The 24,789-nt window shown below is 27.5% G+C and overlaps 5 protein-coding genes across 5 annotated transcripts; 1 reads left to right on the plus strand and 4 right to left on the minus strand.

Moving 5' to 3' along the window:
• Positions 1 to 2,802: 2,802 nt before the first annotated feature.
• Positions 2,803 to 4,464, plus strand: OCT59_011241 (uncharacterized protein; the record flags this gene model as incomplete). The annotated part of the gene is made up of 3 exons (XM_066136368.1): positions 2,803 to 3,561; positions 3,707 to 3,940; positions 4,009 to 4,464. 3 exons carry the CDS (start codon positions 2,803 to 2,805, stop codon positions 4,462 to 4,464), a joined length of 1,449 nt encoding a protein of 482 aa, XP_066000995.1.
• Positions 4,465 to 6,942: 2,478 nt separating this feature from the next.
• OCT59_011242 (uncharacterized protein) lies at positions 6,943 to 7,323 on the minus strand (the record flags this gene model as incomplete). The annotated part of the gene is made up of 1 exon (XM_025324667.2): positions 6,943 to 7,323. The coding sequence occupies one exon, from the start codon at positions 7,321 to 7,323 to the stop codon at positions 6,943 to 6,945; it is 381 nt and encodes a 126-aa protein (XP_025185132.2).
• Positions 7,324 to 8,242: 919 nt separating this feature from the next.
• OCT59_011243 (uncharacterized protein) lies at positions 8,243 to 11,944 on the minus strand (the record flags this gene model as incomplete). Its single annotated transcript, XM_066136369.1, has 7 exons — positions 8,243 to 8,549; positions 8,619 to 8,814; positions 8,960 to 9,269; positions 9,353 to 10,099; positions 10,170 to 10,589; positions 10,776 to 10,889; positions 11,090 to 11,944. The coding sequence occupies 7 exons, from the start codon at positions 11,942 to 11,944 to the stop codon at positions 8,243 to 8,245; spliced, it is 2,949 nt and encodes a 982-aa protein (XP_066000996.1).
• A 7,271-nt stretch (positions 11,945 to 19,215) lies between these two features.
• On the minus strand, positions 19,216 to 20,836 carry OCT59_011244 (uncharacterized protein). Its single transcript, XM_025314490.2, has 5 exons — positions 20,516 to 20,836; positions 20,325 to 20,418; positions 20,102 to 20,250; positions 19,933 to 20,021; positions 19,216 to 19,835 (listed from the first exon to the last, which is right to left on the minus strand). Exons 1-5 carry the CDS (start codon positions 20,776 to 20,778, stop codon positions 19,504 to 19,506), a joined length of 927 nt encoding a protein of 308 aa, XP_025185133.1. The 5' UTR covers positions 20,779 to 20,836; the 3' UTR covers positions 19,216 to 19,503.
• Positions 20,837 to 21,661: 825 nt separating this feature from the next.
• Positions 21,662 to 22,778, minus strand: OCT59_011245 (uncharacterized protein; the record flags this gene model as incomplete). The annotated part of the gene is made up of 5 exons (XM_025310194.2): positions 21,662 to 21,990; positions 22,075 to 22,163; positions 22,237 to 22,385; positions 22,458 to 22,551; positions 22,621 to 22,778. 5 exons carry the CDS (start codon positions 22,776 to 22,778, stop codon positions 21,662 to 21,664), a joined length of 819 nt encoding a protein of 272 aa, XP_025185134.2.
• Between the last annotated feature and the right edge of the window lie 2,011 nt (positions 22,779 to 24,789).

Here is a 24,789-nt window from a genome sequence, read left to right on the forward strand (position 1 = left end):
TTTACGAATTTTTTATTATTTACAATTTTTATGTTAAAAATTAAAGTAAATTCTAATTTTTATTATAACTTAATAAAAAAATACACATTTGATACTTGTTCGCTACTATTTTATAAAATAGTACCCAAGCTGTATGACGTGGACGTCAGTATCAGTCATAGTCCAAAAAAAATGTGAGTTTCCAGCCGATATTTGATACAGACTGGGCCTAGCTACTCACTTAATAAATAATAAAAAAATAAAATAATTATCTTTTACAATACGTAAGTAAGTTTCTTCTTGTCCTACGATCATCACACGTGACTAAAATTTATCAAATTTATCAAACATATGTGCCGATTTTTGGAATTAGTCTAAATTAAGATTTTTATAAAAATTTAATATTTTAGTAAGATTAACATTACACAAATCTAAATTAAATATGTGTTACATATTTACGTAACTCAGATTTAATAAAAAATAAAAAAAAATTTTTTAATCAATATTCAAAATAACCACTTCTTTTTCCCCATCACTGCCCATCACTTTTCCATCATTTTTCTATTCACTTTTATTAAATATGACAAAAAAGTTTATAAGCAAATATAGCAGTTATTTTTAAGTGATAAGTAAAAGAAAAAACTTAATATTTTATATACATAAATAAGACATATTTTTTCATAATTTTTAGCTTTAATTTATTGTTTTTTCTTTGTAAAAAATACATGCAAATAAAAAATAATTATGATGTAAAATAGTTGTAAAATGAATAATAAGATATTCTTTTTTTTCAAAATAACTAATTATATATTTGTTTTTTATCTTTTAAAATTATTTTATTAGATTTATTCTACTAAAATCCTTAAATGGCAAATAAAATCTTTTAAATAAAGTAAAAGAATTTGGAATTCTCTTATGAAAGCATTTTTTGGTAAAAAATAAAATTTTCAGATCAGACTTTATGCAGGTGACAAAATCGTGCATTATTATTCCTGGAGATATGCTAACGTCATCATTTTACATTCATTTGAAAGCTGAGAATTTGCTCTATCATAAGAATCAAAGATCAGGAAAATTGGATCACTGGATGAGGCGTAATTAACGATCAAAGTCAAATCAAATTTAAAAATTAAAAATAAATATATTAGACGTAATTATTCACAATCCAGTGATTCAATTCATTCGATTTTAGGCTTATTAGATAGACCTCAATTTTCTCTTTCAAATGAATATAATTTCATTCATGTAGCTTGCATCTACAGGTATTTAATAATTTTTTTTATATTAGATTTTATCAAACTTATAAAATTTTATATTAATAATATAATTGATGATTCCTAAACATCTACATATATTAAACGAATTATTTTAAATTTATTTTAAAGATAAAAGTTGGCATCACCTTAGGGAGCAAAGATCATTCAAATTGAACTACATGTGAAGTAATTAATGATCAAATTTAGATAAAATTCAATAAATATACTGAACATGATTACTGAACAACTAGTGATTCAATTCACTTGATTTTAGATTCATTAGATAGATCTCGATTTTCTCTTTCAAATGAATGTAAATTTATTTGTATAGCTTATTTCTACGAAGAATTATCAATGATTTTGTCATGAGAGTTATATTTGATCTTTTAAATTTTAATGATATCTTATATTAAAAAAAAATTAAAACTTATATAATTAATTAGTTTTTTATGCATTATCTACTATAAATTTATTATTCTTATATAAATGATAATTTATATTTGCTTTAATAAAATTATTTTTGTATAAAAAAATTAGATTTCAAGGATCGGCCCATATGATTTAAAACATGAACGTAAATATTAATTATAAATTTTATTATAGTATAATTACCCAGCCTCTCCCAAAATCTCGTTCTAAATTCACAATAATATCTTTGGCCAGTACGCGTCTACAACCACCGCTCAGGGTTACCATTACGATAAAGGACATAGTTCTAAATATCAAAATCAGTTTGAATATTCGATAAATACATTTAATTTATATAAATGTAATTTTATTTATTTACTTACATAGTAATCCCTGACGAGGTTCCTCCACTTTTGGCTGCACTGTTACCCAGAAACCTTCGTTTAAAATATTCTATCTATTCTAATTCAATTAAATGAATTGGTTAATTTAAATTTAAATTCTTTCTTAAAGAAATTATAGATATTAGTCATATGAACCTATTGGCAACAAAGTCCCAAAAACTATGGCGGCTTCTACCATTAATATCATGATAGGCACGGTTTCTATCTTGGCGTATATCAACAAGTTCATCCATCATAGCTCAGTTCTAATGGACGTTATAGTGGGAACGACGTGAATGTGTGTGGCAAGGTATTATTAGATTAAATTTGATTTTTATAATTTGATTTTGGGATGAGTAAAAATTTAAAAGAAAGTCGTAAAATGCCACTTTAAATAAAATTTGAACAATACCTCTTTGGTTTGATTTTATTTCTCGTTTCAATTAAAATTTAATTTAATAGACTTTTCATCATTTAACATATTAATTAAATCTCATGTGGATATGGATTATCTAAATATAAATATCATGATTATCGCAGTTTTTGAATTAGTGTGATCAGGTGATTTGTTGATCAATTAAAATTATCTCACCGAAAACACTGAAAATCACCAAAAACAAAATTTTTTGAGCGATTATTGGCCAAATTATCTGTGTTTCACTAGTTCTGATCATTTCCCTAATTTAGTATTGATAATTTTAATAGATTTTAATAATGAACACTACGCGAAAAAAGAAGTTGAAATAAATTTCGCGTTTATTATAAAAATTATTCAAATGACAGAACTTAATTGCAAATACCTTCTAGGCATATGTTATTCATGTCAAAAATGCTTATATTGTTTTAAGCTTTCACAGCAAGAGCCATGTAAATGTGATAAAAATAAACAACCAAAAAGAACTAAATATCCAAAACGCAGACAACAAATATATCAACGAACTTATAAACCAGATTCATTATTTCCAAAAGCAAATAAATATCTGTTTGATGCCAATGACAAGTTTGGTTATAACAGTAACTTTGAAGAACCATTTTCTTATACCTTTTGTAGTACTTGTAATAGCCAAATTCAATGGTATAGAAATGCTGACAAAAAAGTCCAACAAATTCAAATAAAACAAAATGATAATAAAGTTACTCCAAGTGATTTATCAAATGAAAAAGAAGTTGAGAACATTGATAAAAAAGAAAATCATCAAATATTCTCTTTGGTAAGTAGTGATACTGAAGAGGAAGATGATGTTGATGATATCGAAGTTGATAATGATGAAGATAGTGATCTTGAAGAATTGAAAGTGCAGATAATTGTTAAAAGTAAAAATATAAAAGCATCTATAGCAAAAACTCTGAATATTGAACCTGCCAGCTATGAAAATATTATGGAAAAAATAAATTCAGTAGTTCAAAAGACTTTGAGGAAAAAAGTCATATCAAAAGATTATATTGTATCATATAAAGCAGTAAATGCACGTGAACCTTCAAATGAACTTGAAGATGAGTCAGATTTTCAAGAATTTATTGGTGAATACAAAAGAGTAGTTATAGCTAGCAAAAAATGTCAATGATAGTAATGGTAAGAGATAAGTTGACAAAGAAAAAAAAATTACACAAGGTAAAGTTTTTTTATGCAATATATTGTGTAATATACAAACAAATTTTTAATGTTTATAATTATTTTAGAGTTCTGATGAAAGTGGATTTTCTTCTGCTGAAGAATTACAGGGTAGAAAGAAGAAAAAATCACGTGCCATTCGTGAAGATGACTTAACAAAAGAAGAAAAAACAAGATCTGAAGTAATTTCTACTTTATGTGAGATGTATAAATGTAATATACATACAACGCCATGTTTTATTCAGGATGATCGGCATTTGCAGCTCAATCCTGCTAGATTACAACTTTGGGCACAAGAAATAGTAAGTTTTTCAACATAAATATCATTTATTTATATAAATTCAAATAAAAATTTATAATTTTTATTTAGATAAATAAAGGAGCTACCTACGAAGTACTTCTATCTTATCCAATATTTGATGCAAAATCAAGTGTATCTGTCAACAAGAATAATTTGACAACTCAAACACAAGTAAGTCAAACAGTACCTGCTACTCCTACTCCTATTATTATCCAATTACCATCCCAACTTTATCCCAATTCTACTCAAAAACAGTCAACATCATGTAATTCTAATAATACAAATAGTAATATTCATTTAGCATCACCAAATACATTACCTTCAATTGGTGATTTTCTCAATAGCTTAGATCAAAAACATAATTGTAATGTATACTCTAACTTTGAGAATGCTTTTCTTGAAGAGGAAATCACTGTAAATGTTATCAGAGATTTATCAGATGATCAATTAAGAAAATTAGGAGTAGTAAAAATTGTGTGGCAGAAAAATATCAAACAAGCAGCTCAACGATTTGAAATATATTAGAATATTGATATTTTTCTATAAATTGAAGTTGTACATTTTATTTTTCTAATAAATTGACTTTCTAAATAATATTTTTCTAAAAACTAATTTTTCTAAACATAAATTGATGCTTCAAAATATGATTTTGCCATTTGGGGTGTTATTTGACTACATGCAACTAATAATGCATATACGGGATCATCACAAGTTTTCATAAAATCATAATTATTTCTAATCTATGATTTGATAGTTGAAAATGCAGTCTCAATGGGTTAAAGTCAGAAGAATAAGGTGGAAAAAAAACAATATGACATTCTAATCCCTTCAATAAAGCCACTAAGTCATTATTATGATGGATTTTTGCATTATCCATTACAATAACACTGTTATCTCCTAGATATGGATTCATTATTGGGACCTAAAATAGCAATAAATTTGTCAATTACAATATAAAAAATAAAATCATTGTAATTGGTGTAATTATTACTTACTACTTGATCAAGAACAAAATCAACAAATTTTTTTTTATCACAAGATCCTTCAAATATATCAATAGCAACAAATCCTTCCATTGTAAGTGCAAGTAGAATGGTATATCGTTTTTCTCATACAAAAACTACTTTTTTTTGAGCACGTGTATTTCTGGGCGAATATCCATATAATCGAAATAAACTTCTTTCATCTTTAGCGCTTTCATCAATGAAAATAAGTTGATTTTGAGTGTAATGTTCACCAATTGTAGCTAGTGCTTCTAACAGATCGGTTCAGACCGGATTTAGCTTAAATCTGATCCGATTTGATTTTTATTTTAATAGATCTGATCTGATCTGAATCTGATCAGATCTGGTTCAATTTGATCCAAATCTGGTTCGGATCCATTTGAATCCGATTTGAATCTGATCCAAATCTGGTTCAGATCTGGTCCTTGTACTAAAAAAAGGAAAGGGAACGTTAATTACGTTCCTTAAAGTAAAAAAAATAAAAATAAAAATAAAAAAACGAACTTACCATAGTTTGTTCTTTTAAATCCTGGTCGTTCAGCTTCGTCTCGCGTCCAGGTTTCCTAAAAATAAAAGAAAGGGAACGTTAATTACGTTCCCTTAAGTAAAAATAAAAAAAAAACCTAAAAAAAAGAAACGAACTTACCATAGTTCGTTCTTTTAAATCCTGGTCGTTAACGTCTTAACGACTTCGTTCGTCCAGGTTTCCTAAAAAAAAAGAAAGAGAACGTTAATTACGTTCCCTTAAGTAAAAATAAAAAAAAAACTTAAAAAAAGAAACGAACTTACCATAGTTCGTTCTTTTTTAAATCCTGGTCGTTAATGGCTTCGTCCACGTCCAGGTTTCCTAAAAAAAGAAAGGGAACGTTAATTACGTTCCCTTAAGTAAATTAAAAAAAAAAACTTAAAAAAAGAAACGAACTTACCATAGTTCGTTCTTTTTTAAATCCTGGTCGTTAATGGCTTCGTCCACGTCCAGGTTTCCTAAAAAAAGAAAGGGAACGTTAATTACGTTCCCTTAAGTAAATTAAAAAAAAACTTAAAAAAAGAAATGAACTTACCATAGTTCATTCTTTTTTTAAATCCTGGTCGTTAACGACTTCGTCCACGTTCAGGTTTCCTAAAAAAAAAGAAAGGGAACGTTAATTACGTTCCCTTAAGTAAAAATAAAAAAAAAACTTAAAAAAAGAAACGAACTTACCATAGTTCGTTCTTTTTAAATCCTGGTCGTTAATGGCTTCGTCCACGTCCAGGTTTCCTAAAAAAGAAAGGGAACGTTAATTACGTTCCCTTAAGTAAAAATAAAAAAACTTAAAAAAAGAAACGAACTTACCATAGTTCGTTCTTTTTTTAAATTTTCGTTAATGGCTTCGTCCACGTCCAGGTTTCCTAAAAAAAGAAAGGGAACGTTAATTACGTTCCCTTAAGTAAAAATAAAAAAAAAACTTAAAAAAGAACGAACTCACCATAGATTCGTTCTTTTTTTTTTAAATCCTGGTCGTTAGGCTTCATTCGTTTAGGCTTCCTAATAAAAAAGAAGGGAACCGTTAATTAAGTTCCCTCAAGTAAAAATAACAAAAAAAAAGAAACGAACTTACCTAGTTCGTTCTTTTAAATCTTGGTCGTCCAGCGTCCGTTCGTCCAGGAAAGGGTTTTTAAAAAAAAAATGAATTTTTTTAAAAAATTTAAAAAAAAAATCTGATCCGAAATCTGTTCAGATCGGATCAGATTTTCTCGTGTTTGATCTGATCCGATCTGAATCTGATCGGATCAGATTTTTTTTAAATCCGATCTGATCTACGGATCAAAATTTTGAAAACCGAACCGATCTGACTCGGATCAAATCTGCGGATCCCAGATCAGATCGGATTTTTTTTGGAGCACTAATTGTAGCTAAATAATATGCTCGTACAATTTCATTTCTTTCTAGTGCTGCTTTTTGTAACTTCATATAAAAAAAAATATTTTTTTAAGATAACTAATAAATTGCATCAATTATTTACAACATATTATAAATCATAATGTTTACCTTTTTTCGTGTAATTCCTAAATATTGAAGTGACCTCCAAAGAGTTGCAATAGACGCTCTTTTCCCTGTTAGGCATTCCATTTCATATACTAATTCGTCTAAATACCAGTCTATCTTTTTTCCAACAAGACTTCTGAGTAAAGTTATATCTCTTCTGCTAAATAGTTTTCTTCGGTCAGGAATACCTTTGAAAGGATTTGTAACACATGCCCAACGGTTATATCTCTTTTTTATCTTATTTATAACGCCTTTACTCAAACGCAATGTATTGGCAATATTCACAGTTGACAAACCATCAGCATGAAGGTAAATTATACGCCAGTATAAATCTTCACTGAATTCTTGAGACATAGTTGAGTTTACCTGTGAAAAATAAAAACTTTTATTACACGTTATATTTGTAATTGTTTTGGGAATTGTGAATCTCCAGAGTCAAATTAGGAATCAGTTTATATGCTACTAGCAAAATGAACGTGACCACGATAAAAAATTATAATGAAAATGATACAACAGTGGCTTAGTATCACGTAGATCAAATAAAATTTATGATTTTATATGTGTATGTGATAGTTATTTTTGTAATTTCAAAATCAACATTTTTATTTAAATAGCAAAAATGCGGCCAATCATACTAATTCGAAAATGACGATAAATCAAAAAATAAAAAAAATCTTAGTTTGATTTCAGTTTCATTTCAATTAAAAATAATTGAAAATCATGTACATGTTTAATTCGTGATTTGCCGATCAGTAACATAAAATTCTCAGTGTAACGTGGGCAAAAATTTTGCCGATCACTAATTAATTCTGGAAAATTACGGAAATTAGCCAATAAGTAACACAAATTTATATGCAATTTTCAGCCACTTCCTTTTTGTAAATACGTCACCATAACCACATGTTTCAATCAAAATGACTTTTCGATAATTTTGTTTTTTAATTTCAAAAAGTTTATTAGTGGACAATGTCAGATTGTTGCCTCTAATATATAGGCTCTTTCATAATTTCGATCTTTACAATTCTAATATTTGTTCAAATTTTGGGGTTATATTTTAATAAACTTGTTCTAATAATAAAGAAAAAGATAAAAAAGTCATATTTTGTTTATTTTTGGCGAATTTTTATTGAAATTTCTGAAAGTCAAACGCAAATTTCATATTATCAAAAAAGGTATTTTTCATTGTAGCAAAACTATTGGTTGTCTGAGATAACCAATTTTAAAATGTAAAATTTATTACAATCTTTTATTCGCAATTTATTTATCAATGCATTTATTCTTCTAAAAACCGTTCTGCATGTTCTTTTTTCGATAAACTTGAATATCTAGTAATCCAATTTTCTATCATTTTTAGAGAAGGTATTACTTCAGTTGTAATTTCGCCATTCTCTGCCATTTCTTTCAACCCATCCAGCATATCCTTTGCAGTGTATCGGTCACTAGGATCACGTTGTCCAACCATAAAAAAGTGAGTTAACGCCGTTACTACTTCTTTTACTAGTCTTTTTCCACTGCCTTTTTTACCATATTTCTGATTGCATTTAAGTGCCCATCCAAGTTGTAGGTGAAATATTTGATTCCTATTATATTTTGAAAGTTTTTGAGCATTTGATCAATTATTTTACATAATAAAACCAATTTTTACTCACTCATCTATATCTGTTTTTGAGAAATCTTCTCTTGATTCTTCACCAATTTGTGATTCTTCTCCTATTTCTTGCTTCAACAAATTCACTAATTCACCTCGTCCCATACCAATATCAAAATGAATATTTCTTCTGTTCAATTCATCTTTTAATTTATCAACTGTCCATCTTCTTAAATCCCAATGATTAGTATTTGTCACTACCAAATGAAAATTGTTCAAATGAATCATACAATAAGTGTGATCTATTAAATTGAAACGCCATTAATGCCATTGAAAAAATAAGCTTGCCTGAAGCTCGATATATTGGCATTGTCCATTTTAAAAAAGCCTTGGAATGTTCACCCACCATTGGTTCAGGCTGTACAAGTTCTGTTTTAGTAAATTTACTCACAGAAAAAGTCATCATTTCTCCAAAATTGGGAAGGTCGCGTGCACAAATATATCCAGCTAAGGGACCCTCCGTTGGCCAAGACCATTCAAACCAATTAGAAATTCCTGGTATGGTTTTAACATTACTTTGACTCCTTTGATCACGATTAGGTTTCAAGTAAGCTATTGCTGTACCACTTAAACCATCTAATGCCTTTTCAATATCTTCACCAGTAGTTAAATCAAACCCTAATCGAACATATCTCTTAATAGCATGTGAGATCTTAGATTGATTGAATTAAAAGAGATGAGAATTGCTCGAATGAATATATTTGTCAAAAAAAGCAAAGTAAATATGATTATTACTTGTGCATGGTGACTATCAATTGAGGTTTTAGCTTCGCCTGCCTCTAAAAAACACCACTTTTTACATTCAATATTATACCATTCTGCCCATTTTGAAACCAATGCCATTGTTTCTGAACAATGGTAGTGTGGGCCATTATCACTCATTACGATAACCCATTTTGACTTTGGATCGAGTAAGGTAAATACTGCATCAAAGGATGAAGCAGTAAACCATGCGTCCTGTCTATTATCATTTGACCAATGGTCAAATGCTTGAATTTCTAATTCGTTGCTTTCTTGATTTTTAGAATATACCAAAACAGTATGCAGTGCCCATCCACGTTTTGCATAGAAGTCTTGTTTTGTTTCTCGAATTCGTTTTGGTAGTATTCGCATCTTATAGTCCACCACAATAAGAATACCATCGTTATTAAGTTGCAAAAGATTTGCATTGAATTGACTGTTCAAATACCCTTTTCTTGTTAGGTGCGCAAGGTAGTATTCTAGCATTTCCTGAAATTCTCTCAATGTTTCTTGTTGTTCATCTCCAAGTAATAATCGCAATTCCTCAAATAAATTGAAGATTTCGTTACATTCAACACACTCTGATATATTATCCTCATTACAATTACCAAATGCAAATGGTAGGCAATGATTAATACAAGGGTCATGCGATACTTTTCCATCACATGTCACATGTAAGTGTTTTGGATAATCACGTTTGAGAAATCGTTTAGAATTTTCAATACTTTTAAGTAAACGCGTCTAATTTACAATTTTGTTATTAGTTTTGAATATTTATAATTATAGAAACAAAAATTGGACGGAATAATACCTGTAGTTCTTGATTTTCAATATTTTGTATAATTAGATTCGCCAAATCCTTAAATACATCATATCCATATGTACTACAAGTACTACAAAGTCCGCCCAAATCCTCTTGATATACAAATGGTCCATTTCTCAATCTTTCCAAAAATGCTGATCTCTTCATTCCTTCAGGGTACAATTTGTGAAATTTTTCCCAAAGAGCTTCTTTCTGATCACTAAGGTATTTTAATGGCAACCCTGTTTTGGCATCGACCTTGTAAGAACTTAAATTCACATTTTCTTTACTGCTCATGAACCATTCGAATTGATCTTCATGCTCTTGAGGCATAATTTTTTTTCGCATTGGTGGCTTAGGTGCAGCTGGACATCCATGGCCAAATATACGTCCATGTATTTTTGCATTGTGAATTGTATGTGAAGAAACCTACAAAAGATAATGAATTAACTAGCGAAAAATTTATTCAAAGGTAATTATAAAATAATTACATGAAGTCTGGTTTGTAATTCCTTTATAAGGAAACTTATCTGCAATTATTGAAAGTATTCTTTGTTTTCCATTAGCGCCACGTTTATTTAAACTCAAACTATGCTCAAAACTTTCCCAGAATACTTCTGTAGCATTGAACATATTACTTGGTATTGTTCGTAAAAAACCATTTTGATAAAGCATATTTATCATTGCTTTATCTGATTCAGGATCAGATGATCGCGTCCAAAATTCATACTATAATAATTGGTAAGAAAATTTATTAGTTGAACATTATTTTTTATTTATAATAGAACAAAATTTAACATGTGCCGTTCATCACAGAATTTATATCACGATATACCACCATCATTAGTTATTACCATCACCACCAGATTCGTGAAATATTAATGCGAGATTTTTGCTATTGAAAGTAATAAATTTGTTTAAAAGCTTACCTCCGATTCTTCTTTATCAAATGGTGTTATATTGATACATCCTGTAGCACGTAACATCGCCCGCCATGCTCTCATTTCTCTTTCTGAGAAAATATAACCATTTGGATATAACGAAGCTAATTGACTATGTAATTCAATTATTGGACAATTATTTTCTTTCCATTCCCGAAATAATAAATACCAATCAACTTGACTACATGTTCTTTTTTGTAAATGATATCTGAATATTTGCTCCATTTTTGAATAATCGTGCCATTCATTATAAAAACATACAAATTTTTTCAATTGTTCTAGTTTTTTTTTTACGTTAGAATTATCTAAGCCAAATAAAGTCTCGCCTAACCATTCTTTTAACATGCCCATTTTTTTCCACACACTATTAGGATCTGATCCATGAAATTCTTCAGATAGTTGGTTTTCTTTGTAAATATAAATGGAACTTTCATTCTCATTGACAGTTTGGAAAAATAATGCACGTTCTTTAGACCTGGTATAGATAAAGGATGATGCGAATCCACTTCCAACTCCTTTGTTTGTTGACGCGCCAATTGAATGTATTGTTATATTGATCTTTTGCATATTTATTGAAAAAGGTAGAAAGGACAAGTCCGATACAATTTCACTTAGAATGTCATTGTCATCCATACCCATTACCAATGTTCCAGAAAAGCGCGTTTCAGTTTGAAATATTTTTTTATAGAGGTTTGAAATAGCACTAGTAGGGTCATTTTCAACTTCTTCATTAGATTCAGATAAAGATTCACAAAAAAATCCCGGTAACAAATTGTTATGTTTATTTCCTTGAACTATTCGAATAATAAAAGGTCTGTTTTTCAGCTCAACCTGCGTTTTCATACCAATTCGAAAAGGGATAGTATTGTTCTACTTTCATTCCGTTCTCCCGTAACGATCTAACATGCCACCAGTTTCTTAAAAAAGGCCCAAAGTGTAAGTCGGGAATAATTATACCAGTAGCAATCAATGTTACTGAAGGTTTCCACCGTTTTGACATGTTTAAACAGTTTGTTATAATATTTAATAACGCGTTGTCAGATTGTTACAAGTATACTCGTTCAAATATATTGATTATCCCCGCCTTGATTATTACATGCATATATGATCAACATCCCGTGATTGGCGAATCACGAATTAATTATTTTAAATATAAATATCAATATATCATATTTAAAAATAAAACAATTTATTATTAGCACATTCTATTGAATTTTAAATATTTCACATACATTTCTTAAAAAAATCAATTTTTTTTTAATCAATTTAATTAAAAACTAGTGTTCACCTGTTGTCTACAACAACAGTTAATATGTAATTCCGGCCAGAATTAAAAGATCTGCAAAGAATTTCCTTTTTTGGAAATTTGAGCAACACAATTTTTTAATTTCTCTGAAAAGTAACAGAAGACAAAATTTCCTTTTTTGAAAATTTGTGTAACCAACAATTCCTTTTATGGAATCCTGCGTAACTCAAAATTTCAGTTTTTCGCCAGAAATAAAATTTCCTTTTTTGGTCTTGTGTAACATTGGCGACGAATAGGAGTAGGGTTACACAATTCAAATGACTTATTTATATGGTTAATCTAAACATAACGCCCACGTGATTGCAGTGTTTTTTAATATATAGAAGATAATTGAAAATCATGAATTATTTTAAATATAAATATCAATATATTATATTTAAAAATAAAACAATTATATTCTGATTAAATAATTCGCGTATATTTCTTAAAAAAATCATAAAAAAAATCTTGTACGTCGTACATGCAATTACTAAATATCATCCCTTTGTGATAAATAAAAAATTACGCAACACAAATTCAACACAAATTCAACACAAATTTATCAAATTTAACAAAATTTGGCCAAAATTAATAATTTTTTACCAGAATTATCAACACAAATTAAACACAAATTGAACATAAATTTCAGTCACGATTTATTTATATCAACACCCGCGTTGTTAATAATTAAATAAATAAATCTGCGATATGGAAAACGTGACTATAAATTCTTTTAAGGATATAATTTTATTAAAATAAATCAAAACTCCTATATCAAGTGACTAAAAAATATATTTATTTACGAAATATTCATTTTGTTTATCAAATCGGGGTACTATGTGAATGACACCATATATACAGTCAACTTTCTTTATAGTCACACATTTGGGACAGTCCATATTTGGTGATTATAAAGAGATGTGACTATATAAAAAATTTCTTATATTTGTATATCATAATTCTGGCCAAAAATTAACATAATTTTAGCCAAAATTATACTTAAAACTTTATTGTATCGTAACTTCGCCAATATTAATCGTAGAGAGATGATCTTACCGCCATTCGATTCGTCTTGATGAGACAGTTCTAATGGTATAAAATACGTCGAAATCCAATCACTAGATTAATTTCTGAAATTAAAAAAATATTAATGGTTTTTGTGTAATAACTCTGTCAATATTGATCCTAGAAAGACGATCTTACTACCATTCGATTCGTCTTGATGAGATGAATCTAATGGTATAAGATACATCGAAATCCAATCACTAGATCAATTTCCGAAATTAAAAAATATTAAATGGTTTTTAAGTAGTAACTCCGTCAATATTGATCACAGAGAGATGAGCTTACCACCATTCGATTCGTCTTGATGAGGCGATTCCAACGAGCTATTAATCGTCTTTTTACAATCACTAGGTACCGAGAAATTTAGCAAAATGTTAAATGGCGCAGTAAACGTAAATTAAGAAATATAATAATGCTGATGCTTAACATTTTGTTGAATAACTCATCAGCAAGTGATCGCAAAAGGATAAAACTACCACCATTCGATTCATCTCAGTGAGAAGATTCTAACAAGCTATGATACATCTTTGTACGATTATTAAATGCCAAGTTATTTAATATATTCTTTATATAACTGTGATTATAAACTATACATGCCACCCAAATTATTTTAGACTGCCGTAATTATAAGTAAAATCCCAAATTCAATTATGGCATCCCAAATTATTTTGGCACTTTACATAGTAAATTATATATAAACCGAATGAATTATGGCATCCCAAATTATAATTATGGCATCCCAAAATAATTTGGGCAGCATGTATATTATAAACGGTTCTTTTTAATATAAGATTTTTGAGGATAGGTGTGATAGTGACTATAGATAGATAGTGACTATATAGGATAGTTTTTAATAATAAAGTGTTTTGAACATTCAACTGGTGTGACTATATAGTAGAATGTGATTATAACGGGAGTGACTATAGAGGGAGTTGACTGTATATATAATTTACTATGTAAAGTGCCAAAATAATTTGGGATGTCATCATAATTAAATTTTGGGATTTTACTTATAATTACGGACGCCCAAAATAATTTGGGTGACATATATATTGTATTCATTCTGAATATAAAGGTTTATGAAATTTGACATTTAAAATTTTAAATTTATTTGATATAATATTATATAATACAAATTTTTTTAAAAAATTAACTTTATTAATAAACAAGTATTAGTATAAAGGATGTATATTATTGAAGAATTTAAAGTGCAACTATATTAAAACTCCAAATGATTCAATTCAGTTCCATTTTTCAGTTTTTTTCTAATTGGTCAAAATCTATTTTGCACAATAATTTACCATCTAGTGATTATAAAAAGCTAATCAATAGCTTGTTGGAATCATTTTATTAAGACAGTTCAAATGGTACCAAAATCATCTTTTTAGTAATAATATATGAAAAGTTATTTTTGCCAATTTTTCATATCATTCGAACTGTCTTAACGAAATGATTCCAATGAGTTATTGATCAGTTTTTTATGATCACTGAATAGTAAGTTATTGCACAAAATGGATTCTGATCAATCAGAAAAAATTAAAAAATGAATCTAAACTGAAATGTTTAAAGCTTTAAACTGTATACATTTGGTAATAATATTAAAAATTCCTGATATCGCTACTTATTTTAGAGAATATAAACATTTCAAAAAACAATCTGCAGAAACTCTTTTGATACAAATTAGTGAATTCTATCTTATACAAATTACCATATGATTTTCAAATAATAGTTGGTGGAGAATATATAAACTTACCTCCTTATATATAATTACTTGCAAAAAAACTAGTTTCTATTGTTCCTCATGCAGTTAACTGTGAGTAAATTTGGTCAATTTGTAGATAAATGACTGAAAAAAAAAAGGATATGATTATCAGTAGAAAATTTAGCAAAAGTTTATTTGTATTACATTATTAATAATACTATAAAATCCCAAATATAAGTAACCTTTTTTTGTTATAGGAGTGCTTAAATTTATATATTTGGTATATTGTAATATTGGCCAAAATTATCATAGTATTGGTAAAGTGTACTTACTTTTGGGTAATATAAAAATCTGGGAGTGCTTATATTCGGAGATACTTATATTCAGAACTTTACAGTAATTCAATAAATTTAAATTAATTAATTATAGTAAAAATTGAATAACTGATAAAATTTGTGCCACTTTAAATAATGCTCATCATCATTTTAAAAAATATGAAATTAATAAATATAATGGAAGAAATAACCATAACATGTTCATTTAATGATAATAAGTAAGTTTCACTTCAAGAATTAGAGATTTCAAAAGTATTTGATTTGGGATTAAATATTTGGAAATAATACAGTGATGAATAAATAATTGGAAATTAATGATGAGTTTAATAAATTTATTTAGAAATCAGAATTCAAAAAAAAATGCATTTCTGAAATTACTACTATATTTTGTATATATTAAAATCTAAAGAATTTTAAGAGGTTTCAGTTTTGATACCCATGTTTAGCTAAGATCAGGGTAAGCATTCAATTTCTTAAAATATTTCCTCTATATATACTTCTAAAAAATCCTAATAATTCTGCAGAACTAAAGATAATATAAGCAGTTTACAATCATTAGAAAAAATAATACCAAATGTATTATTTTAAGGATTATTCAAAAAAATAAAGTTTTCTGTGATTATTTAATAGCCCAAGATTTTATATAAAAGTGACTTCAGAGTTGATAGATGAAGATGATATTCAAGTTATTAATAAAAATTAGAAGCTTACAACTGATATGATAATAGAAGTTGTGCTTGCTTATTCATTTCTAAAAGTGAGTATTGAAAGGAAAAAACATTACTTAGGTTAAATAAAAAGAGATTTTGTGTTACCATTCATATAAGAAAAAGTTTAAAGAAAATGTTTAAGAAATTATTGCCAAAAATAATGTTTCAGATCAGATGGCAAGGAAACAATTATTCCAGGATATGATAATAAAGCATCTTTCTGAAATAACATTGGAAACTTTATGTAAAAGAATTCAAAGGGCTACAGTCAACTCTCTATAAATGCACCTCCCTTGGGACCAGGTATAAGAGTGCATTTAAAGAGGATGTGCATTTATAGAATACATATAAATCTATATGATATTAATCTAAAATTAAGGTAATACAAAAATTTTATAAGTAAACTATATAATAAAATTTTTTGCATTTACAGAATATATATATATATAAACCATGCATTTAGCATTAAGGCCCAGGGTGTGCATTTATAGAGGGTGCATTTATAGAGAGTTGACTGTATAAAGATTTACATACAAACTATTTTAAAAAGATAGAAGTAGATAGAATTAAGAATATCAAGTTTTACCTGTTATAGCATAGATTCTATTTCAAAGTTTACTATTAAGCCTCAAATCCAAATTATTCTGGATGCAAAAATATAGAAAAAGTGAGACCTAAAGTCCCATTTGAGAAAAGTCAAGGGCCTGTCCAAAAAAAATTACCAGATGCCAGGATACTACATCTCAAGCTTCAAAAACCAATCAGGATTCTTCAGGCCCGGTCTCTTGCAAATTACATATTAAAAAAATTTATAAAAAATACTATAATTTAGAAAAATAGTATATGTATAATATCAGATGATTCAATTTTAATGAAAATGATATTTATTAAGATCCCGGTTTATTTAACAGCAGCTTTTAATATATTGTATATGAGTATAAATATAGAGATTTCAGCATACTCTTAACAACAGTTGAAAAAAATTTTAAATTCTCTTTCTAAGACTATTGTCAAATATTTTACCCTTCACCAAACTTTATAATCTTTTTAATGCATATTAAAATCTTGAATAGAAAAAAAAAAATACTGTACTTTTCAAAAATTTTCCTACGCATTATTTACTCATCAAAAATAAATGAACGTGAATATTAGAACTACTATTGAATTGGTGGTTATTTCCAAAATGTTTCTCCTATCATTTATCATCTCATCTTTTATTTTTTACTCTACATTGATGTCGAATTCATTCTCATTGTCAAACGTTAAAAAAAAAAAAAAAGATTTAACAATAATGAATAAGCTATTTCATTTTCTTTCAGACTTTTGTTCTTATCTCTGGCACCTTTGGAAGCGTCTCTCAATTCAACTCCAATACCATATGTATTGGGTTGTACGTATTCTCCAAATGTCATACAAGATCAATTCTGTAATCCTTTCTTCACGTGCTTCAATTCATAATATATATAGAGTATAGACTCATTCTGATGCTTATATAGTTACTTCTAATGTCTGTCTCAGCTTGTCGCAAATCCTTTTTTATCTGTAGTGTGGGCTGAAACACAGACCGTAATTTTATCTGCTTGCCGGAATTATATATGTACTAAATATCACATGACAGATTATTTGATTATTTGAACAATGATTGTTGTGCTATATTACTGATTGAGTTTTGAGAGATATGAATGAAAAGAAGTGACAAAAAAAAAGGTCTAGATGATATATAAATAATTATAACCTTTTTAATGTGCTGTTATTGTCGAATTACAAAACAATTAAAACAATTCCACCAATAAAATTATCGGTTGATACATAGTCGAACGTAGTGCTACGATCCGTAATCCGGTCAATTCGGATTGATCCGTTCATCCGAATTGAAATCGGATATCCGTATCCGATTATTTTTGACGGATTGATCCGATTTTTAATTCTGACCAGCATTATAGTTAGCTTGGGCCAGTACTAAAAGTTTAGGCAGAGCTAACTCTCGTTCAATTTCGCCCAAAATTACAATTTCGGCCAGAATTAAGATTAGTTTGACGATCCGGATTGAATCCGGATGTGCTAATGAGCATCCGAATTCAATCCGGATGGTCTTTTAGAATTCGGATCGTACCTCTAGTCGAACGAACTTGTTTGTACCAAAAACAACCAAAGTTTCACAGAATTGTGAAAAGAAAGAAGAATACAGTGTATTGTTTGGCAAACCGATTTTTTTATAATTAATTGCACTGGATATAACGAAATCACGTAATAAATTGTTATATACCGCATTTTAATATACCAGTTACATATTTAGTGTACCGAACTATCACGTGACTTTAATTCGTTACCGGAAAAATTATTTTCATTTGAATAGCTGCACATAAATTTCAAATAAAACATAGTGTTATGATATCATCCGAACTTTAAATATTATATCTGCTATACCGAACAGTTCGGTATGTAATATGAATATCATATTTTGAATTCACCATATACCAAACCAAAACACTTGAAACGGCAGGTTCGTTATATCCAGTGGCGACTTTATGTTACCAAGACGATATCTTCAGATGGTTCTTACTTCATCCGTGGAACATTTAAGAGTTAACGGGACCATTGTTTTCCCTTGGTTGTTATCCTATTTATTATAATATAATGTTTTGTGGCAGCAAAATATTGATAAAATACAAAGTCAGTCAATTGGTCAAAATTTTTTCATTGCTGTAAAAATTACAACTTCTTAAACTTCAATAAATATAAATATGGAAAATTTAAAAATAGTAATAATAATAAAAGAGAAGGAAAAGGAAATTAAAAAGAAACGTAAAAGTATTTTTACGAGTTGAAACTTCTTTTATTTGATGGAATAAATTAATTAATAGTGCATAATGCATCATACATGCATAAATTTTATTTCCACGTGAACAAAAGTTGATTTTAATAGTTAATAGGTTTATGTCATACAATAGACGATTTTTAGCGATTCTCGGCAAAAAGTTATTGATTTTATCGTATGTAGGCACTATCTTATATTTAAAAAAGATAATTGTGTTTTATTATGTAAAACAACTTTACAAATTTCCATTAGGTGAAACTATATTTGGTAATAGACCTTCAAGGTCTAGCATATATTATTTATAATTTCTATCTTAAATTTTTTACTACAGTAATTATCGTCTTTTAATCAATAAAAAACAAAAGTAAACAAGGGTAAATAATAATTATTCATCGTATGAAAACCATATTACTAATATTTTTTTTTTTTTTGCTGAATAAATGTCTAACCTAATAACCATCCATTATTTCTAACATATTTATTTGTTTTATTGTGCTTTTTGGCACCATATTCTATATAGGTCACAATCAGGTGCAACACCAGATTCAATTTCATCTTTAGCATCTTTAAATAATTTTAAATATTCTTCTTGTGAAAGTTCCATAAATTTACACATAGTTTCAGGCATAGGGTCATTTAAAAAATATCCATCATGTACTTCCATATATGCTTGCCCAGCGTTTCCTCCTTTTTTAGTTCCTAATGATACTGTGGCAATTTTATAATCTACATTTTTTACTGTTGGTGATGATTCAAGAATTTTGATTATTTCTTTAGAAATTCGAATTTTTACATTACGAGAATCGCTTAATGTGATTACTACAAGAGAAAAAAGGACAAATAAAATAAATAATTTAATCAGATAAAAAAAAAACATATATTTTTTTATTCGAGTAAATAAATTTCTTTGACTTACGTGCGTCATAAAATCTTGTAAGTATTGGTCCTGTATTTGTTGCTAGTTCAGGTTCAGTGAATTCTATATAACCACCCGGTTTACATACTCTAAAAAAATCAATAAATTTATAATAAATAAAAAGAAAATAAAAATTTCGCAAAACCATTTTTTTGGGGGGGAAATTTACCTTATTAATTCTTGTATAACAGAATGCCATTCTTCAAAAGTAAATACACTTAACATATTCCCTTGATGAACGTAATCAAAAGTGTTGTCGCTGAAAGGAAGTCCTTTCAAAACATCTCCTTGTGTAAATTCTACATTATCAGGTTTAATCTAATGAAAAATATAATATATAATGTTAATTTCTTTTTGTTGCATTACATTAAAAAAGTTTCTCATATACTTACTTCTGTTGGATATATGGGAAATAAATCAAGTCCAAAGAATTTTGGAAATTTATGAACTGTCGCCAATTCCAATAACCAAGTGCCTGGACCGCATCTATCATATACATGAAAATAAAAAAGAATTATAATATTAAAATAAAATTATTTTTTAAAATAAAATTTTTATTAAAGTTTTATTATATTCTATTTACCCGACATCCAAGATTTTATAATCTTCTTGGGAGAATTTATGTTCAATTGGTGCACTGAAAATACTTTGAAAAAGATAACGTGCAAGAAAGTGTAATATAACCATTATATCGGTATCTTTTACATGATTTGGGAGATAATATTGGAGTTGTTTTTGTTCATTTTGACGATTATTGTTATTTTCCTTGGATTTTGATGATTTTGACGATGAACCTCTCTTCATTTTGCGAGTTTTATTTAATGTTGAAAGGATACTATTTCCCATTGTTTTTTTTGTCGATTACTTATAATTTTTTTTTTTAAAAAAAAATCATCATATATATATATAAAATGATCATATATCATATATATAAATATATAAATAATTATGATCGTCGTATGATATTATTATATATATTTATTTATATTTATAAATTATATATATTATATATATCTGATATGCATATAAATAATATACTGTATGGTTATATATTTGAAAATCTGACCGGGTCTAGGTTTTTATTTTTTATTGATGTACAAAGTCGCTAAGCAATTACCGATCAGACCGTGCGACGAGTTACTCTTTACGAAATGATCATGTAAATGGTCATGTAATAGTCATACACCTCATTTTAAATTCTAATTTTTCTAATTTTGTCGCTAATATCCGATAAGTAAAAAAATTTTTTTATTGGCTAAAAGCTATCCCCGATATACCCAACCAAAAAAAAAGTAGTGAAACGGTTCCGTTCGTTTGTTTGTATTACGAATTAATTATTCATCAAAAAATCTTATCTTTATAAAATTTCGGGAACAAAATTTAATTCCTATTGATCGAAAGAAAATCCGGGATTTTGTGGTTCGATTTTTTTTTTTTTTGGAGAATCAAATAACTGGCCGAATATGGACAGTACAAAATACTGAATATTTGATTGTAATATAATAAATATAATTTATATATAATATAATTTATTAAAAAATTAAAAAAATTACAGTCACCAGGATATTGAATTTTTAAAATTTAAAATTTTTTAAGTAATAATATAATCATAATAAGAATCTAGCTCTAGAGTTTTTTTTTTTAATCTACAAAAAACGAAAATTTTTTCTTAAATTATAAACACCGAGATCATCATTAAAAAAAAAAAATCGTGAGAACCTTTTTTATCTTATATCTTTTGACACCATATTCTATATATTTCACAATTAGGCGCAAAAGTTTCATTAACTTCTTTTTTAGCTTCTTTAAATAATTTTAAATATCCTTCTTTTGTAGTCCCCATGAATTTACACAAAGTTTCAGGCATAGGGTCATTTAGAAAATATCCATCATGTATATCCATGTACGCTTGTCCTGCGTTTCCTCCTTTTTTAGCGCCTAACGTTACTGTAGATATTTTATAATCTACATTTCTCACTGTTGATAATGATACTAGAGTTTTGATTATTTCATTAGAAATTCGAATTTTTACATTACGAGAATCACTTAATGTAACCACTACAGGAGGGAAAAAAAGAAAACAAATAAATTAATTAAATTTAAAATATTTTAAGAATTTCTTTTCTTTTTTTTTTAACTTACATGCATCATAGAACCTTGAAAGTACTGGCCCTGTTTTTACTGCCAATTCTGGTTCTGAGAACTCTATATAACCACCTGGTTTACATACTCTGATTTTCGAAAAGAATAAAAAAGTAAATAAAAAGAAGTAAAATCTTTGAAATTTTATTTAAGAAACTTTACCTAATTAATTCTTGTATAACAAAAAACCATTCTTCTATTGTAAAGACACTTAACATATTCGCTTGATGAACGTAGTCAAACGTATTATCATCATAAGGAAGTGTGTTCAAAACATCTCCTTGTCTAAATTCCACATTACTTGGTTTAATCTAATGATTAATTAATTATATGTTAATGTCACAAACTTTGCTAATTGTTTTTTTTTAGTATTCATTACTTACTTCTTTTGGGAATATAGGAAACAAGTCGATCCCAAAGAACCTTGCTGAACTATAAGTTGCTGCTAAATCAAGTAACCAAGTTCCTGGTCCGCATCTTTAATATAATAAAATTAGAATAATGAAATAAATAATAAAAAAGAAAAAAAAAAATTATTTAATTTACCCAACATCTAAAACTTTACATTCATTAAGCAAACTATTTTCAATTGGTGAACTAAACAAATTTTGGAAAAGGTAACACTCGAGAAAATGAAAAATGACCATTATATCTGTATCCTTTACAAAATTTGGAAAAAAATATTTTAATGGTTCTTTTTCCATTTTTTTTATTTCACGTCTCGAATGACTTTTCTTTTTGTTGTTCGAAAATATATTCCCCATTGTTAATAAAATTGTTTAGAAAAAAAAATAAAGTAAAATAAAATGAAATGAAATGAAATAAAATAAAATAATAAAATGTCGAAGGGGGAAATTTTAATATATTATGAGTATATATATGTAATTAATTTACTAATTATTTACCAATTAAAAAACTTACATGATGAATATAGTAAGTACGTTCAAAGAAAGAGACGATTTTAATTATTTTAATTAATTATCCTATGCTATACTATCCGCTATGTCAAAAAAAGTAAAATCATGTGAATCATGTGATACAGATTCTTTGGTAATGTATTACTAAGCATTTTTTTTTCTTTTTTATAATTATGCGTATGAATTGCTACGAAGTAGCAAATTTTTATTTCATGATAACTTTCTTTCCATTTTACGAAATTTCGGATAAGCTTTATCCTATTAGCGGTGGTAACTCCGATATGACTAATGATCATTACTTTATTAATAAGCCATCTGGTTGTGCAAGTCGCTCATCAATGGTCAATTACCTAAAACTTTACCTAATACATTTGAATCGAGAAATTGGGACCAAAAAATCCTGTTACATCCAAATATTCCGTGTGTGAACAAAAACATACTTTTAAATGGAATAAAGGTGCATACTTAACCGGTTATATGTATTTCATAAACAGACGCAATGCCACAATTTAACCCTATTGTATTACACACGCGAACAAAGAAGGTAATCTTTATTACAAATGCCACAATCTAACCGTATCAGTACTGCATCTGTATCTGCTATAAATCTGGTCCCTTGTTTTTTTTAAAAAATTCAGGTTTTAATTTTCCAGTTAATTAAATCATTTCCCAATTAGTTTTTGTATAATACATTTCTCGTCGTGTTATCCTTTATGAACGAATGTAATTTTTTTAAAAAAAAAAAATTGTAAAACAATTGTTACACCAGAAAAAAATATTTAATTCTATTAGATATTGAGGGCCCACAAATGCTTAATAATACCATTACTTTATACAGAAGATACAACGGAGAAACAAGTTTTTTTAACAATGATCTTCGTAAATCATGTCCTTTTTATTGATTACTATTAAATAATGATGTGCATCAATAGGGACTCATCAAATCAACATCCAATCGTTTTAATAGGGCTTAAAGTATTGTTATACGAATTGATATTTTTTATTTGGAAAATTATTATTTATTAAATGTTTGCTTCGATAATATTTAGAACATAATTAACTGATAATTGCCTGAATCTAGAATCTATTCATGTTTCCTTTATGAACAGTATGCATGCTTAAGTAAATGTATGCTAAGTAAATGTATGCTAATTAAAACATTTGAGTTCGCTCCAAGTTTCATTTTATGAGAAACCAAAAATCTTAGTGTTCATAAATTATGTTATAACCACGCGTTATTAACAGTTGTTATGTAATGCTGATACTTTGATCACTTTTAATAAATAAAAAATCAAATAAGCTTATATAATAATTTACTAAATAATATTAATTATTTGTGAATTTTGGCTATCTCAACCATCTCAGGATCTTTTTAGAAATTTTTATATAAAATAATTGGCTCGGATATATATAAATTTGAAATAATTTTCACATTCTGCTCACTTGACCCTTAAAATATGAATATCCGTTAAACGGCGGATATCTAATTCATTTCACTTTCAAATTAAGTCATTTGGCTAATAATTATTAATAAAAAAGGTTATATTAATTATAGTATCCCAGATTAAAAATATCTTAAAATTTTCATTGGAGATCTGAAATACATTCCTCCACACGTAACATTACGAATTCAATGATTAATTTTGCGTAACAATGTTGGGTGAATATTATTATATTCTCATTTTGGAAAATTTTATGGTTTTAATAGATATAATTTATTATACTTTGTTTAATATAAAAAAAGTTCGGCTAAAAGATTTTATAATTTAAATTTACCTTTCATGATCATACAGTTGTA

The sequence above is a fragment of the Rhizophagus irregularis genome, chromosome 19 (assembly GCF_026210795.1).
Source record: "Rhizophagus irregularis chromosome 19, complete sequence".
In the NCBI taxonomy this organism is placed as follows: domain Eukaryota; kingdom Fungi; phylum Glomeromycota; class Glomeromycetes; order Glomerales; family Glomeraceae; genus Rhizophagus; species Rhizophagus irregularis.

Coding starts and splice junctions, on each gene's coding strand:
- OCT59_011244 (XM_025314490.2), bottom strand. CDS start 20,778: ATGGGAAATAGTATCCTTTCAACATTAAATAAAACTCGCAAAATGAAG. Junction 20,022..20,101: donor GTTATACAAGAATTAATAAG/GTAAATTTCCCC, acceptor TGATTTTTTTAG/AGTATGTAAACCGGGTGGTT. Junction 19,836..19,932: donor TACAAGATTTTATGACGCAC/GTAAGTCAAAGA, acceptor TTTCTCTTGTAG/TAATCACATTAAGCGATTCT.